At 36.8% G+C, this 18472-nt stretch overlaps 1 protein-coding gene and 1 pseudogene across 1 annotated transcript; both read right to left on the bottom strand.

The window, feature by feature from the left end:
- Positions 1 to 1142: 1142 nt before the first annotated feature.
- LOC107623893 (protein SLOW GREEN 1, chloroplastic) lies at positions 1143 to 2757 on the bottom strand. The gene is made up of 4 exons (XM_016326290.3): positions 1997 to 2757; positions 1776 to 1922; positions 1623 to 1703; positions 1143 to 1550 (listed from the first exon to the last, which is right to left on the bottom strand). The coding sequence occupies exons 1-4, from the start codon at positions 2564 to 2566 to the stop codon at positions 1377 to 1379; spliced, it is 972 nt and encodes a 323-aa protein (XP_016181776.1). The 5' UTR covers positions 2567 to 2757; the 3' UTR covers positions 1143 to 1376.
- Positions 2758 to 4157: 1400 nt separating this feature from the next.
- Positions 4158 to 4814, bottom strand: LOC107621043 (secreted RxLR effector protein 161 pseudogene; annotated as a pseudogene).
- Between the last annotated feature and the right edge of the window lie 13658 nt (positions 4815 to 18472).

Here is an 18472-nt window from a genome sequence, read left to right as displayed (position 1 = left end):
AATGCACTAATTTACAAATAATAATAAGTAACAACAGCAGCAGCAACAATAATATAGTTGATGTTCGTCCAAAGTATACAAACATTTTGCAAATTCTCATGTCTAAAAATAACTGACAATTTTTTAAAAGAAGCAGTGATCACATTATATGTTGTATTTGGAATTTCAGAAATTATAAGAATTTCTAAAATAATTAATTGTGCAAACAAATACTATCTTGCTTCCAGACAAACTAAAAAGATAAACTATTAGAAGAACTACTGATACAATGGATTGTATACATACATCTCGCATTGACTTGACATCTGGGTTCTGCTCTTGAAATTCATTACAAAAATCTTCTCTTAAGAATGACAAAGGACTTCAAGTAAGCGCAATAAATTTGAAAAATTAAAAGACCTTCCATCAGTGGAAATAAAGCAGTTGCTTTATGTACACAATGCTCAAGTAAATTGCGATATATTGAACAAAGAACAATAAAACAAGTTAGAAGCAGGGGAAGGAAACTATGGCAGCAAAATCATGATTAAATGACTTGTGATAACCATATCTTTTAATATGAATGATTTGTCTTGACTCTTGAAAATAAGGTACTGATGCATCTAATCGGACTTGTATGCGCACAAACTTTCCATCAAGGGATGGTCATATCATTCATTATTGGTTGAAAATGTTAATGAGAAAAAAAAAATATGATTCAAAAGGAGAACTTACTAGGGGTGGTACCTACCTGAAGCTAAAATAGTGATAATCTGATCATCATGCTTGCCATACTGGCCAGCGGCGTCAAGAAGGTCTCCGGCCGCATTGGCAGCTTTTGCCTTGTCCACCTTCTCTGCCTCCCCACTGATGTTTGCCTGAGCCGTCTCTGCCACCACGTTGGCGCTCGAGAACAGCTCGCTTGTCGAGTGCTGCTCGCCTGCTCCTCCTTCTTCTCAGGGATCTTGGAAGCCATTGCTGAGTAACTGCTCTTTTTTAATAAGATGCCAAATGATTCAGGTTTTGTGATACAGTTGATGGAGGAGCTGTTATCCGAATTCATAGCTGTGAGTAAGATTTTTACTCTGGAAGTTGTGGTTGCAAATAATGGGACAATTATTCACTTTTGATTTCTTTTCTAGTTCATTTTGATAACCCGAAAGTTTTATACTGTCATCTAATGCATTTATTTGGATGTAAAAGAAATTATTTTAGTTAATATAATAATACATAATTAACTAAATAATACAAGAAAAAAGACACTGCCGTAATTGTAACTACTAATTAGCTAGCTAATCAATAACGAAACAGTAAAGAGAAAGGTTGTGACATGAAAACAAAACCGATGCTTGCTATACATTGTAGTTCATCACAAAAGCCAGTCAGAAAAGAAGTTTCTATTTCCGATATGAATATTCCTTCATAAACTGTTCTCTGGAAGTTGCTCTTGCTGATAAGGCAACATCATCAAGGAATCCCCTCTGTGGAAACTCTTCAGGCACAAGAGATTGATATGTTTCAAACTGCTGTGCAGCTTCCTCCTTTTTATCGAGCAGACTGTATATAATTCCCTACAGATAGATACAAAAGTGAATAATATTGCAAAAGATAACACAACAATGGCATAGCATAAATAAACTTACCTGGCAAAGATAAGGCCTGAAATCTCGAGGATTTTCATTAACCAAATCTTGAAACCTTTTTAAGCCCTCCTCCAAATCACCCTAGAATGCTGAATTATTAGCAATGTACCATTACTAATTTTACTATAACAAGCTGAAAGATCAAGAATTCACCTGCACAACAAACATTTGTGCAATTAAGATTCGTATATTCCTCTCCTCTGTAACTCTCTCTTGACGCGAAGCTAGCTCCCTAGCCTTATCCAGCATTTCAAACACAGCACGCCCTTCATGGTTCTTGTGCATCACCATAGCCAAACCCTGTTGAAGAGATAGCAAATTAGCAACCATTGTTCCTTGTATGAAATACACGCAAGAGGATGAGAAAGATTTACGTGGAGAGCTCTGAGAAAAAGAGGCCTTTGGCGCAAGATTTCCTTGAAGAGTCTCTTTGAAGTACTGAAGTGGCCCATGGTGTCGTAACAGAGGGCCAACAAAAGCCTCCATTCAACTTCGTTTGGCTCCACCTTAATCAAACTCTCTACCAACTTAATCGCCTCTTTGGCCTTCCCTCTCCTAATCTTGCCGTACACAACCACCTTCAGAGCCTCAACGTTCTTCGGGTCATTCTCCAGAATCTTCTGGCACATCTCCTCCTCCGTCTCCGTCTTCTCCTCGGTGTGTACAGCAGCAAGCGGGGGTGTGAGTGCTGCCATGGCGGCTCTGTTGGAGAAGGAGCCGACGAAGATGAAGGAGCCGATGAGGAGAGAAGCTATGTTTTGTTTCACAAAACTTGATAAGACCCTTGGTGCGGAAGAAACAAGTGCTGGAAAATGTGTGGGGAGTTGAAATGAAATCCTAGGAAGGGAATTGGAGAAGGCATAGCGTGAAGATTTGGAACTGAGAAATTCTGACTGGGAATTCGAACAGATGGTGAAACCAGAGATTGAAGTAGAAGAAGCCATGGTTGTTGCTAAGGTTAGAACTTAGAAAACACTCTTTGCCGGTAAAAAAACACCTCTCCGCCACTCTCCATTACAATCACATCCAACAACTTGCCACAATTTTCTTTCTTTCTTTCTTTTTTTTTTTTTTTTTTTTTTTTTTTTTGGGGAATAACTTGCCAGTTGCCGCAACGCATCCAACAACTTGCCCTAGCAGAAACGGGCCTGCTTATCTATCATATAGGCCCATTTGAAACAGTTAGCTTATTTTTACTTTTTTTTCATTGTTAGTAATAAAATTTAAATCTCTTACACTATCTTAAATTTCTCACCATTAGCGTTATATACTTATATTATTCATACTTGAGCAAATTTCCTTCCCATGGATGGATGCTTTAGTTGTTAAATTTCTAGGGAGGAATGTAATCTCTTTGACGCTCAGAGATTATCTTCAAAGGCTGTGGAAAGTCCATGAAGGATTTGAGATGATGAGCATAGAAAGTGGTTATCACATGGTCAAATTTGATAAGGAAACTCAGAGAGAGATCAGAGAGTTATTAGTGGTGGCCCGTGGATGGTTTTTCCGTTTTTGATAGTTACTTGGCGGTAAAGGAATGGACAATAGAGTTTGATCCATGCGAGAATTCGTTTGGCCGAACTATAGTTTGGGTGAAAATTTCGAGCCTCAATCCGGCATACTTTCAAACAATTACGCTCAAAGCTATCCAATCATGTATTGAGAAACCAATACAAGTGGATATGATTACAAAGAACATAGGGCATGAAAAATTCACCAGAATTTGTATGGAAGTGGATTTGAGCTTTCCCATAGTGCAATAAGTTTGGATTCATGACCATTGGCACAAGGTGGACATTGATAGGTTACACCTTCTATGTAAATCATGTAATTGCTTTGGACACTTCACCCGTGATTACAATGTTAATCTAACTTAGAAGGAGACAACACATACACTCAGCTGATGTAAAGGAGAACTCAAGCAGTCTTAGAAGTGATAAAGTTCCTAAAGCAATAATAGTGATGCCGGAGAAGGAAAAAATTCTAGCAAACAACTTTTCAAAAAAGATCCTAAATCTCTTTATCAGGAATGGTAATAAAATCTAGAGCTGGGAGGAGGTTGCACAAGTGGAAGAAGGCGTGAGAGAAGAGTGGCAGAGAAAAGGTATGGAAGTGAATGAAGTTTAGTTGCTGAAGAATAATAGAGAGTCACGCCTGTAAGAGTATTACAATGCAGTATTTATACATCAGACTAACTATGCTCAATTAACTATGGCTAATTCTAATTCACACTAACGGACATCTAACTACAGTAACTTAGTTACTTTCTAACTAACTATTCACTAGCTTACTTTCATAAATATTTAGGCTGGAGCGGCACCTATATCAGCTAACATCTCCCCTCAAACTAGGAGTGTGAGAACTGTGAATGTCCAACAATCCTAGTTTGGAACAGCATGAGTGGAATGGTCCTGGTGCTAGTGTCTTTGTCAAGAGGTCAGCCGTTTGGTTACTTGAGGTTACGGGTAGCAGCTTGATTACTCCCTCATTTGCTTTGTCGCGAACTATATGGCAGTATGCTTTTATGTGTTTTGTTCATTCATGCAGGATCGGGTTGGCTGCCATGGCTAAAGCAGACTGGCTATCACTGTACAGAAGAAAATGCTGGGGATGACTCACACTAAGCACATGTAGCAGGCGAAGAAGCCAGAGAGATTCACAAATGGCATTGGCCAAGGCTCGATATTTCGCTTCAGAAGACAATCTCGACACAGTTTGTTGCTTGCTGCTCTTCCAAGAGATCAGCGTTGTGCCAAGAAAGAAACAGTAACCAGAGACTGGGTGCCTGGTATCGGGGCATGTCCCCCAATCCGCATTAGCAAAACCAATGAGTTTGAAGTCAGTAACAAAAGGGGAAAAAAAACCCGTGGCTGGGGCATTCTTCAAGTAACGTAGAACTCGTAGGGCCGCTTTGTAATGGTCTTGAGTAGGAGACTCCAAATATGGACTTAATTTTTTCACTGCAAAAGCAATGTCAGGTCTGGTGTTGGTAAGATATTGGAGCTTGCCAATGAGCTTTCTATACAAAGTGGGCTCGGTGAGGGGCGCTCCTGAGGTCCTGGAGAGATGCACTGAATAGTCCATCAGTGTTGAAGCAGGTTTTGCCTCCAATATGCCAAATTTCTCCAAGAGATTTGCTGTGTACTTCTTTTGATACAATGCCAAGCCCTTTGTGTTATAAGCAACCTCCATCCCCAAGAAGTATTTGAGTTTCCCTAAATCTTTGATGCTAAATTGGTGTCCAGAACTGATTTGATGTTTTCAATCTCATTGGCGTCATCCCCTGCCAAGACAAGATCATCCACATAAGCTAAAATTGCAGTGAAACCTGAAGCAGTTCGTTTGGTGAATAAGGAATAGTCTGACTTGGACTGTGTGTAGCCAGATTCAGTGAGCACGGAGACAAGTTTGGTATTCCATTGATGGCTCGCCTGTTTGAGGCCATATAAAGACTTGTTCAGTTTGCAAACTAAGCCTGGAGGTGCTGCTAGACCTTGAGGAACTTGCATGTACACTTCTTCAGGTAAGTCACCATGAAGAAAAGCAGTGTTCACATCCAATTGCTAGAGAAACCAACGCTTCGGGACAGCAACAGATAGTAGAACTCTTAATGTAGTCATGCGGACAACAGGGCTGAAGGTATCAAAATAGTCAAATCCGGCCATTTGAGTGAAGCCATTCGCCACCAGCCTGGCTTTATGCCGTTCAACAGTTCCATCCGCATTAAACTTCACTTTAAAAACCCATTTTGATCCAATAGCTTTCTTCCCATGAGGCAGATTAGTAATAGTCCATGTTTTATTTTTCTCAAGAGCTTGAAGCTCAACATCAATTGCATCTCACCAACAACCCAATTTCACAGCGTCATCATAGGTTTTAAGCTCGGAAATGGCCGCCACCGCTAATGAAAAACTTTTGAAATTTTGAGACAGTTTCTTATAAGAAATATATTTCGAAAAAGGGTACTTGTTGGTGGATGAATATACCAAAGTCAATGGAATGGTGGGACAATCATAGTCATGCAGGTATGCAGGTATTTTTCTAGTCCTAGATGATTTTCTGGGGTCTGGCTGTGGAGTTAATGATGATGATAATGCAGTATGAGTGTGCAGGGGATGTATGTCACACTTATTAGAGGGTGTGGGGTTATCATGTAATGCAGATGCATCATTTGAACATGAGTGAGGTGGTGAAGGTTCTGCTATTGATTCGAATGGAATGGGTGAAGTATGAGGGGAAGTGATAGGGGTAAAAGTGTTAGGCAAATCAAAATGCAACAAGTTGTCATAAAGATGCAAATCATGAGGGCTTGAACTTGGATTAATGCCATCTGTTACCAGCTTGCTTTCAGATGTATTGGAGTTAAAAGCCTTTTAAAAAGGAAATACAGTTTCATAGAATTGCACATTTCTAGAAATAAAAATTTCTCGTGTGTTGATATCATGCAGAACAAACCCTTTAGTGTTAAATTTATATCCTAGAAAGGCACATTTGCTAGCTCTTTTGTCAAATTTTCTTCTATGAGTACCTAGTGTAGTGGCATAAGCTAGACACCCAAATACTTTCAATTCCATTAAATTTGGAGGTTTTCCAAAAATAACTTCATAAGATGACTATTTTTCAAGTTTTCATTTGGAATTCGATTTATAAGATGAGCAGCATGCCCAACTGCAGCTGTCCAAAAACAGGTTGGAATTGAAGAGTGATACATGAGTGCTCTAGCCATGCCTAAAAGGTGTTGGTGCTTTCTCTCAGCCACCCCATTTTGTTGGGGTGTCTCTGCACAAGAAGTTTGATGCATGATATCATTTTTAGCAAAAAATGTTTGTAAGTTCCATTGTTTAAATTCTGAACTATTATCTGATCTAAAACACTTTACCATCTTGTTAAAGTGGGTTTGGACATAAGTTAAAAATTGTTTTATCAAAACTGGAACCTCAAATTTTAATTTCATGAAATAGAGCCAAGTGAATTTGCTCTTATCATCAATGATTGTCAAAAAATATTTATGTCCAGCAGTTGAAGGAGTAGCTAATGGTCTCCAGACATCAAGATGAACCAAGTCAAAAATTTCATTAGAATCTGAAGAGCTGTTTACAAAGGGTAATTTCTTTTGTTTGGCGTAGTGACAAAAGTCACATGGCTGTACATTATCAGTACAATCTATGAGAGGATAACTCCTCTTTATTACATGCATTCTATCTATAGATATATGCCCTAATCTAAAATGCTACAGGGTTGTTATGTTATTCATGTCCAATGGTGCATCAAGTGGACCTGTGTGTCTAAAATGAGATGCTGATGACAATACAGTGTGATGTTGTGGTTGTGATTTCAATGGAGGAATGATCAGTGTATATAGACTTCCACTTTCTTTAACATATCCAATTATCTTCCAGGTACTCTTGTCCTGTACCTCACAAGCAGTATCAGATATTGAAAAATGACAACATAACTGTTTGGCAGCTTTAGAAACTGACAAGTTAAATATAAAACATGGAATGTATAATATGTCTGTGAGATAAAATTTGTTAGAAAACATTACTGTCCCTGCAATATTAGTTACGGTTTCATGTCCATTTGGCAGCTTAACTAGGATTGGTTTTATATGATGATAACTATAGAAATTTTCTAAAGAAAATGACACATGATCGATTGCACCACTGTCAATGACCCAGGTGTGTAGTGAAAAAGTTTTTAAGAATAAAATGTGTGAAATATGAGAGCTCATGGATAAGGTGTATATTGGAATACCTGATGGTGTAGGTTGATTAGGCTGTGAGATATTGCCTTGTTGGAGTAGTGCAATCAATGTCTCTTTTTAATCTTGAGATAGTAAAAGATGTGATGTCTTACTGTCTCCTTTCTGGGATGAAAATTGCAATTTCCCATTGGATTCTTCACTTTCCATTCCAAGTGAGGCAGCTGCACAGTTGATAGTTCTCAGAGGTTGTTTCATGTGTGGTGGTGGTCCGTACTTCTTGTAGCAAGTATCCACCAAGTGTCCAGTTTTGTGACAATAAGAGCATAGCTTGGGAGGTCCTCTGCCTCCTCTACTATTCCTTCCTCTTCCAGTTCGTCCTCTACCTCTGTAGCCAGCAGCATTTGAGTAGTGTTAGGACCTTTCACCCTCAATAACATCAGATGAACTCATGAGAGCTCTTGCATCTCTGATTTCGGGTGAATGTAACTGTCGTTCTTGTTGAGTGAGAAGGGAAAATGCCTTGTTGACATCAGGTAGTGGTGCCATAATAAGCATCAACTGCAATCGAACTGTGCTATATTCGTCATTTAGGCCCCTTAACAATCTCACCAATTGTCTTTGTGTTCGATACTTCCTCACAGTTCCTAAGCCGCAAATGCATTCCAAACCACATAAGCATTTTGGAATTGGTAGGAATGTTTCAATCTCTTCCCAAATTGTTCTCAGTTTGGTGAAATAAGCAGTGATACTTAGATCCCCCTGCCTAGTGGTATACATTTCCTTTTCTAATTCAGCGACTCTGAATATGTCTCCCTGATAATACCTATGTTCCAATTTGTTCCACATATCACAAGCATTTTCATTCCAAATCACACTCTGAAAGATCTCACTACTCAGTGACAAATTTAGCCAAGCAATCACATAGGTATTACATTTTTCCCAAGCCAAAAAACTCACATCCGATTCATCAGGTTTCGATAAAGATCCATCAATGAACGCCAATTTATTATTTGATTTTAGTGATAATCTCATTGCCCTAGCCCAAGAATGGTAATTGGAGGTATTCAAGGTCACATTAACTATGGAATTACCAGAATTCTCACCTGGATCCAAGTAGAAGGGGCTTTCTGGATCCAAGATCGCACTTCTGCTCCTCACCGGAAATTGATCCATTCTTCTCTGAAATTCTTGAAATTTGGAAAACTAATTCATGAATCTTGTAAATTTCTGAAATTCACTGGCGGAGAACTCATTCTCCATCGGCATCATACCTGGACTCGCTATTTGTTCTTCATTCGCCATAGTTGGGCCAAATCAGGAACCCTCAGCAACAACCTCTCTTCTCCCTTGCTAACTCAAATTCTCGTCACACTTACAACCTCCACGCTCACCGCACCATGATAAAATCTAGAGCTGGAAGGAGGTTGCACAAGTGGAAGAAGGTGTGAGAGAAGAGTGGCAGAGAGAAGGTATGGAAGTGAATGAAGTTTAGTTGCTGAAGAATAATAGAGAGTCACGCCTATAAGACTATTACAATGCAGTATTTATACATCAGACTAACTAAGCTCAATTAACTATGGCTAATTCTAACTCATACTAATGGACATCTAATTAGAGTAACTTAGTTACTTTCTAACTAACTATTCACTAGCATACTTCCATAAATATTTAGGCTGGAGTGGCACCTATATCAGCTAACAAATGGCAAGTGGTTAAACATAAATCAAAATCGAAAGTGGGATGAACAAAGAAAAAGAGAAAGTGGGATCCAACAATCAAGTAAGTTATCAACAAGTTGATCCAAATCCAGGGCATCCTAAGTCTACACATATGCAATCAAAGCCTTTAAATGTAAAACCAACAACTCATAAAAATGTCACTACTAAAGGTGTAGGTAATAAACTGCAAATTCTAAATGGTGTGAAGAGACAAGTGGAGAATATGATTTTCATATTAAAGGTGCCTAATAGGCAATCTGCTAGTCCTACGATGGACTTAGAAATTGAACCGTTAACACTACCAGAAAAACAATGAGTACCATTAGATTTTTGTCGAAAAAACGAACAAAATAATACTTGGCATTATTTGCTTCTTAATTCTTCTTTATTTTTTCTTTTCTTCTTTTCTTTTCTTCATCTTTCCTTAATCTTTTAAGTGTGAAATTGACGGAGAAAAATCGTCGGTTCAAAATTTTTACAAAATAATTCCGTTGAAGTATAGATCCAAACCAACAGATAACTCTCAATTAAAGTTTAATTTGTTTGTCACTTAAGTCAAACCAATAAAAACCGAGAATATTTAAACCTCGGGTCGTCTCTCAAAAGAATTGCAGGAAAGTATGCATATTATTGGCTATGAGAATTTCGGGAGTTTTTAATACGATGAACAAGAAATATAAATCGTAAGAAAGTAAAGCTAACAACTAAGATAATATAAATGCTAAAAGACACTCATAGCAAGGATTAAGAGTCAAGGTTTCCTATTCTAGATCATTGACCACAACATGGTAATTACAAAGGGTTAATTCCACTTAGTTATCCTCTAACATCGGAGGGTAAAGTCAAGTGGACATAATTGATCATAAAACCAACTAACAACCCTAAATTACCAATTATACTGGACACCAATGACATCAAGGCACCTAAGTCCTCAATATCAAGTCAAGAGTACTAAAGTCTACTCCAAAACTAAGTCAAGCATTTTATCAAACACTTAGAAAGTATAAAAGAATAGCATAATAAATTGCAATAATAATAAATCTAAAGATACCAAATGCAAGATAACAATAGTAACAACTCAATTGAACACCAATTAACATAAAAACATCAAATTGCATTAAATAAAAATCAAAATCAACAAGGGTTCATAAACATAAAAGTGACTAAAATGAGAAATTGACAAGAAGAACTAAGAGAATTAAAGCACTAGAACAAGAAAAAGTAAAGGAAACTAAATCAAAACAAGTATTTAAACCTGAATCTAAGATGAAATTAAGCACAAAACCCTAAATTCTAGAGAGAAGAGAGAGATTCTCTCTTAGAAATCTAACCTAAAGCATGGCTAAAACTATATTATGACTACTTGGTTCATTCTCCCTTCAATCCCTGGTTCAATAGCATCAGAAATGAGTTGGATTGGGCCCAAAATGCTCCAGAAATCGCTGGTCACGTGTTGCCTTAAGTGAGTCACGTTTTTCGTGTTCCGTATATGCGGCACTTTGGCTGCGTACGCGGACATCTTAACACGTATATACCATAGAAAATTGTATATCATTTTGAAGCCCTGGATGTTAGATTTATAATGCCACTGAAACTGCCTCATTCGGAGCTCTGTAGCTCCAGTTATGATCACTTTGGTACGAAGAGGTCAGGATTGACAGCTCTACAAATCCTTCACTTCTTTATGAATTCTCCACTTTTGCATACTTTTTTTCATCATTCCAAGTCATCCTTGCCTTCAATCACTTAAATAAACACATTAAGGTATCAAATGGAATAGAAGTGAAATTAAAATTAGCAATTTTAAGAATAAAAAGCATGATTTTCATTACTAAGCACAATTAGGAGAAATTCACAAAACTATGCTATTTCAATGAATAAATGTAAGAGAAGTTAATAAAATCTACCCAATTAAAGCAAATAAATACCATGAAATATGAATTTATCACATCCTCACAATTAAATAGCATGTCCTCATGCTAAACTCAAGAAGGATAAGAAAGGGGGTATGACCATTTATTTAATGTAAACTATCTAATTGCAATCTATCTAAATACATGCACTACTTGGTCAAAATAACTCAATTTTCAAGAATACATATATAAACATAAGGGCTAAAGCAATTATACCCAAGTCAAATCCAACAATTGATTAGAGTTATTGAAAAGAATTTACAACTTACAAGATAATGAATAATAATAGGTGGAAACATAGAATTGAGTAATCAAACCCCTCACGGGATGTGTATACGCTCTAATCACTCAAATGTATAGGGTTGATTCACTCAATTCTCCTCTAATCATACTTTCTAAGATTTTTCTTTCATATAACAATCAACAATTATTCAATGCATGCATACAAATATCATGAGGACTTATCCAAAAGTTCAATGTAAGATTGTATTTGGCTAAGTGGACTAGAATTTGAATCTTTGATTAACTTAAACTTTCCACCTGACCTATGACAACCTATTTAATTCTAATGTGAAACCTAGCTACCCTATACTCACTTTTCACACACTCATGCATTCTTTTCAATTCACATCCCACATACATTATTCTTATTACTTTACTTTAGGGTTAACATTTGTCCCCTTTTTATTGCTTTCTGTTTCTCTCTTTTTTGCTTTTTTTTTCTTTATTTATTTATTTTCTTTTTTTTTCTTTTAAAAATAAAATATATACAAAAGTATCAATGCATATGGTTTAAACATTTAATGCAAGAGTATGTACCCAATTCTCAAGATCTTCAATGAAAATCCAAAATATACTTTTACCTCAACCAATGTTTCCAAACTTTTCCACACTTGAATGATACACGCTCTCACTAGCCTAAGCTAATCAAAGATCTAAATTAAAGATATTTATTATTTTTCACTTAGGGGTAGTGATGTGCTAAAATTAAGAACAAAAATGGATTAAAATAGGCTCAAAATTAGTTAACAAAGGTGGATAAAAGGGTAAGGCTATTTGGATAAGTGAGCTCAAATAAAATAAAAGCCTCAATCATATATAAATGCATTCATACACGAAATAATAGACATAAAGAATCAAACAAATTAAAGATTACAATCATAGAAAGAGAATAACATACACAAGAATGAAAATAGTGGTTATATAATACAACCACACATTAAAAGCTCAAAACTCACAAGATTGTGTGTTCTTAGCTCAAAAACCATGTTCCATAATATATAATTCAAGTAAGTTTCCATGAAAAATATTTTAACTCAAATCAATTGGGATGTCAATACCCTATTAAGAATGTTTTTCTTGAAAAATTTTATTATTTTAACTAAGCTTACTATATATATACATATATGAGAGGAAATGCAATAAACTAGGAAAAATGCAAATAGATCTCTAAAATATATACAAACCAAGAAAGAAAATGCAACTAAGAATTCAAAAAATGTGAAAGTGCTTGGGATTAGAAATTTTCATCCAAGATTGTCCTATTGGTCGGACGATCTCTCCATACTTAAAAGTTTGCACTGTCCTCGGTGCATTCAAAGATGAGCAAGGGGGTACAGCAACTACACGAATTGCCACCTTCAGCTGGTGGATCAACCGGCTGCTACATATTCTTTCTTCTGCTTCCCTTTTTACTTACGGGGAATCATCCTGAAAGATAGAAAACAGGATAGAAAGATGAATAAATGCAAAATCAGGGAAACATAGTGATAAACCACTATTTTATGGTTTATTTTGTGTTTAATTGAATGGTTTCATCAAGTTTTCACCAACTTATTCATACTAATTGCATGATTTTATAACTCCTTCCTAATATTATTTTATGATTGAAAACTTGCTTCCTAAAGATCTTTAATTAGTATATTTTAATTCTCCTTTATAACATTTGATGCCGTGATCCGTGTGTTAAGTGTTTCAGGCTTCATAGGGCAGGAATGGCTTAGAAAATGGAGAGGAAGCTTGCAAAAATGGAAGGAACACGAGAAACTAAGGAGATGACCAGTGAACACTGACGCGCGCGCATGGCTGACGCGAACGCGCGGAATGGAGAAAATCGCAGCGACGCGAGCGCGTGCCTGACGCGAACGCGTGGATTGGAGTCTGCAGAAATGATGCGAACGCGTGGACGACGCGTACGTGTGACAAGGAAAATCGCTGAATGACGCGAACGCGTGGACGATGCGTACGCGTGACCTGCGCGATCTGCAGAATTAACAGAAAACGCTGGAGGCAATTTCGGGCCGCGTTTTGACCCAGTTTTCAGCCCAGAAACACAGAATAAAGCTAGGGAACATGCAGAGACTCAACACGCAACTTGACACACTCATAGTTTTAGATACATTAAGATAGTTTTTAGTTTTAGATCTGAATCTAGAGAGAGAATTACTCCTCCTCTAGTTTCACCTTGTAGTTATTGCTTTTGCTTTTGGATATTGAAGAGTCATTACCTCCGTTGAAGACATTATTCTAGTTTGTTTCTTCACTTACTCTTTTATTTATTTATAACATATTCTTAATTCTTGCTTAAGGTAGTAATTGGATTATTTTCATGAATTGTTAGTGAAGAGGATTACTTTTACTTTAATAAATTTCGAAGTTTTATTCTATTTAATTTATTATGTCTTTTTCTTATATTTTTCTGAGTATTATATTAATGTCAATGGAGTAGATTCCAAAACTTGACATGGGGGTTGATTAGAAGGAGACACTTGAGTTGGAAGGCTTAAGTGTTGGTTAAATTAGAAGTTGTTAGCTAGTTCTGTATTTACTAATGCTAGACCTTTGATAAACCACTATTTTATGGTTTGTATTGTGCTTAATTGAGTGGTTTTTATCAACTATTTACCCATTTATTCATACTATTTGCATGGTTTTACAATTACCTTCCTGATTTTGTGCTATGATTGAAAACATACTTCTTTGGCCTTATATTTGCTAATATTAATCCTCTCTTATTACCATTTGATGCCTTGATATGTGCGTTAAGTGATTTCAAGATTTACAGGGCAGGAATGGCTTAGAGGATGGAAAGGAAGCATGCAAAAGTGGAAGGAATGTAAGAAGTTGAAGGAACTGCAAAGCTGTCAGCCTGACCCTCTCGCACTAAAACTGTCATAACTTGAGCTACAGAGGTCCAAACGACGCGGTTCCAGTTGCGTTGGAAAGCTAACGTCCGGAGCTTCGATTTGATATATAATATGTCATAGTTGCTCTGACGCTAGGTGACGCGAACGCGTGCTCTACGCGGACGCGTCGCAGTGACAAAAATCAGCGTGACAGATTTCTTCTCCAGCGATTTCTGGGTTATTTTTGACCTAGTCTGCGGCTCAGAAAACACAGATTAGAGGCTATAAAGTGGGAGAATCCATTCATTCATGATCATGCTTCCATAATTCACTTTTCATAATTTAGATGTAGTTTTTAGAGAGAGAGGTTCTCTCCTCTCTCTTAGGATTTAGGATTAGGATTTCTTATTATTTCAACTTACAATTTCTTCTGAGTTCCAGGTTCAATGTTCCTTTAATTTAACTTCTATTCTACTTTTATTCGTTCTAGCTTACTAGTTTATTCTATTTTTCTTGTTGATTCTCTTTTTAGCCAAATTGGCTTATGAACTCTTCATGTTAGATTATAATTTCTATTTAATGAAATTTGAGGTATTTTAGATTTATGATTCTTATTTAGCTTTTTATATTCTTGGCTTTAATTGATTAACTGGAGACTCTTGAGTTATCAAACTTATCGTGGTTGTTAATTGTTATTTTTGCTAATTGAATTGAATCCCACTAACTCTAGTCTTTCCTTAGGAGTTGGCTAGGACTTGGGGATCTAACTAATTAGTCCACTTGACTTTCCTTTGCTTTAGAAAAGGTTAACTAAGTGGGATTAAAACTCAATTCTCATCACCATCAATAAGGATAACTAGGATAGGGCTTCCGAATTTTTATACCTTGCCAAGAGTTTATTTTATTATTGTTAATTTATTTTTCTTGTCATTTAAATTATCTGTTCCTTATTTTAAAAACCCCCAATTTACAAGACTCAAACCAATAATAAGAACACCTCCCTGCAGTTCCTTGAGAAGACGACCCGAGGTTTAAATACTTCGGTTATCAATTTTAAAGGAGTTTGTTACTTGTGACAACCAAACGTTTGTACGAAAGGATTTTCTGTTGGTTTAGAAGCTATACTTGCAATGCGATTATATTTGTGAATTTCTTTACCGATAGAAAAACCCGTTCGTCAACCTTCCCAAGGGAGAGGACTAGGATTTGCGAATAAGAATTAGCTCAATCACTTGACTTTCCTTTATTTAGTAAGGGTTAACTAAGTGAAAATAACAACCTTTTTGATACTACACTTAAGAGATCCCAACAAGGATAGAACTTCCAATTAATCATTCCCCAGTCAAGGCCTTTTTATATTAATAATAATTCTTAGTTTTATTGCTTTCATTTATAATTATTGCTCATTATCCAAACTCAAACTCTCTCAGAAAATTCCTAATTAATAAATTAGCATCCTTTCCTGCAACTCGTTGGGAAACGACCTGGGACTCATACTCCCAGTATTATTATTTCTAAATTTCGTGACAACTTTTCTAAATTGACAAGGCGAATCTTAGCTGGTTAAGAACTATACTCTCAACGTATTCTTTATATTGATTTCTTAATTAGCCGACTTCTGCCTGCACGTCAGTTTTTGGCGCCGTTGCCGGGGAGTTGTGATGAGCGGATATTTTATACGCTTTTTGGGGATAATTTCATATAGTTTTGAGTATGTTTTAGTTAGTCTTTAGTCTATTTTTATTAGTTTTTAGGAAAAATTCATATTTCTGGACTTTACTATGAGTTGTGTGTTTTTCTGTAATTTCAGGTATTTTTCTGGCTGAAATTGAAGGAGCTGAGCAAAAATCTGATTCAGGCTGAAAAAGGATTGCTGATGCTGTTGGATTCTGACCTCCCTGCACTCAAAGTGGATTTTCTGGAGCTACAAAACTCGAAATGGCGTGTTTCCAATTGCGTTGGAAAGTAGACATTCAGGGCTTTCCAGCAATATATAATAGTCCATACTTTGCACAAGAATAGATGACGTAAACTGGCGTTCAACGCCAGTCCTCTGCCCAAGTCTGGCGTCCAGCGCCAGAAAAGGATAAAAAACTAGAGTTGAACGCCCAAACTGGCACAAAAACTGGCGTTCAACTCCACAAATGGTCTCTGCACGTGAATTGCTTAAGTCTCAGCCCCAGCACACACCAAGTGGGCCCCAGCACACAGAAGTGGGCCCCAGAAGTGAATTTCTGCATCATCCATCATAGTTTATCCAATTTTTGTAAACCTAGGCTACTAGTTTAGTATTTAAACAACTTTTAGAGACTTATTTTGTATCTCCTAACATTTTTAGATCTAAACTTTGTATTCTCTGACGGCATGAGTCTCTAAACCCCATTGTTGGGGGTGAGGAGCTCTGCTGTGTCTCGATGAATTAATGCAAGTATTCCTGTTTTCCATTCAAACACGCTTGTTCCTATCTAAGATGTTCATTCGCGCTTAACTGTGATGAAGGTGATGATCTGTGACATTCATCACCTTCCTCAAACCACGAAAGTGTGCCTGACAACCACCTCCGTTCTATATCCGATTGAATGAGTATCTCTTAGATTCCTTAATCAGAATCTCCGTGGTATAAGCTAGAACTGATGGCAGCATTCATGAGAATCCGGAAAGTCTAAACCTTGTCTGTGGTATTCCGAGTAGGATTCAAGGATTGAATGACTGTGACGAGCTTCAAACTCTTGAAGGCTGGGCGTTAGTGACAGACGCAAAAGGATAGTAAATCCTATTCCAACCGGATCGAGAACCAACCGGTGATTAGCCGTGCTGTGACAGAGCGCGTGAGCGTAGTTTTCACTGGAAGGATGGAAGGTAGCCATTGACAACGGTGATCCACCAACACACAGCTTGCCATAGGAGGACGTGCGTGTGTGAATCAGAAGACAGAGGAAAGCAGAGATTCAGAAGACAAAGCATCTCCAAAACTCCAACATATTCTCCATTACTGCACAACAAGTAACCTTTAATTTATGCTCTCTTGGTTATTCACAATTCAACTGATAAACATAATTGACTTCCTGACTAAGATTTACAAGATAACCATAGATTGCTTCAAACCAACAATCTCCGTGGGATTCGACCCTTACTCACGTAAGGTATTACTTGGACGACCCAGTGCACTTGCTGGTTAGTGGTACGCGTTGTGAAAAGTGTGATTCACAATTCGTGCACCAAGTTTTTGGCGCCGTTGCCGGGGATTGTTCGTGTTTGAACAACTGACGGTTTATTTTGTTGCTTAGATTAGGAAAAAAATTCTCTTTTTTTTTGGTTTAGAGTCTTTTATTATTTATCCCTTGTTAAAACACTTTAAATTTATAGCTCAGTTAGTTAGAACGTGGTGTTTATGTTCATGGTAATTGGCTATCATATTTTTTAAAAAAAAAAAACCTTTTTCAAAAATAATTTTTCTATTAAATCCTGTGCCAAACTTTAAGTTTGGTGTTTTCTTGTTGATTTCCCTTTGGTTTTCGAAAATTTTAATGGTTTTCAAAAAAATTTTAAGTTTGGTGTTCCTTGGTGCTTTCCCTCCAAAATTTTCAAAAACAAGGAGCATTAGATCTAAAAATTTTAAATCTTGTGCTATCTTATTGTTTTTCTCTTTCCTCACTAAATTCAAAATTATCTTTTCTCTTTTTTTTTTTTAAAAAAAAAAATAAATTTTCGAAAATTATATAAAAAAAAATTTTTTTTTAAATATTTTCCAAATCATATCTTTTTCAAAACCTTCTAACCACTTTTTCTCTCCTCACTTTCTCGAAAATCATAATTTTTGTTATTTTTATTTTTGGTTAAGTTGTCCTCTTTTCATAAAATAAAATAATTAAAAAGGTAAATCAATCCAAGTTATATCCCTTTGTCCATCATGGACATAAGTGGAAATGAACAGTCCAGGAGGACTCTGGGGTCATATTCTAACCCCTCTACTGCTTCATATGGGAGTAGCATATGCGTACCCTCCATTGGAGTTAGTAGCTTTGAGTTGAATCCTCAGCTCATTATCATGGTGCAGCAAAGTTGCCAGTATTCCGGTCTTCCACAGGAAGAACCTACAGAGTTTCTGGCACAATTTCTACAAATTGCTGACACAGTACATGATAAGGAAATAGATCAGGATGTCTACAGACTATTACTGTTTCCATTTGCTGTAAAAGATCAAGCTAAGAGGTGGTTAAATAACCAACCTAAGGCCAGCATAAGAACATGGAAACAGCTGACAGAAAAATTCCTGAATCAGTATTTTCCTCCAAAAAGGATGACACAGCTAAGGCTGGACATCCAAGGCTTTAAACAAGGAGATAATGAATCTCTTTATGATGCCTGGGAGAGATACAGAGAGATGCTA

The sequence above is a fragment of the Arachis ipaensis genome, chromosome B10 (assembly GCF_059453495.1).
Source record: "Arachis ipaensis isolate K30076 ecotype BB chromosome B10, ASM5945349v1, whole genome shotgun sequence".
Lineage (NCBI taxonomy): Eukaryota > Viridiplantae > Streptophyta > Magnoliopsida > Fabales > Fabaceae > Arachis > Arachis ipaensis.
The sequence above is the reverse complement of the archived record's forward strand: the minus strand, read 5'-3'. Positions and strand labels throughout refer to the sequence as shown.

Bases quoted from the DNA above. Each gene is read 5' to 3' on its own strand.
- LOC107623893 (XM_016326290.3), bottom strand. From the start codon at position 2,566: ATGGCTTCTTCTACTTCAATCTCTGGTTTCACCATCTGTTCGAATTCC. The intron at 1,704-1,775 runs GTGAATTCTTGA...TCAGCATTCTAG, and splicing joins CACAAATGTTTGTTGTGCAG to GGTGATTTGGAGGAGGGCTT. The intron at 1,551-1,622 runs GTAAGTTTATTT...ATCTATCTGTAG, and splicing joins TCAGGCCTTATCTTTGCCAG to GGAATTATATACAGTCTGCT.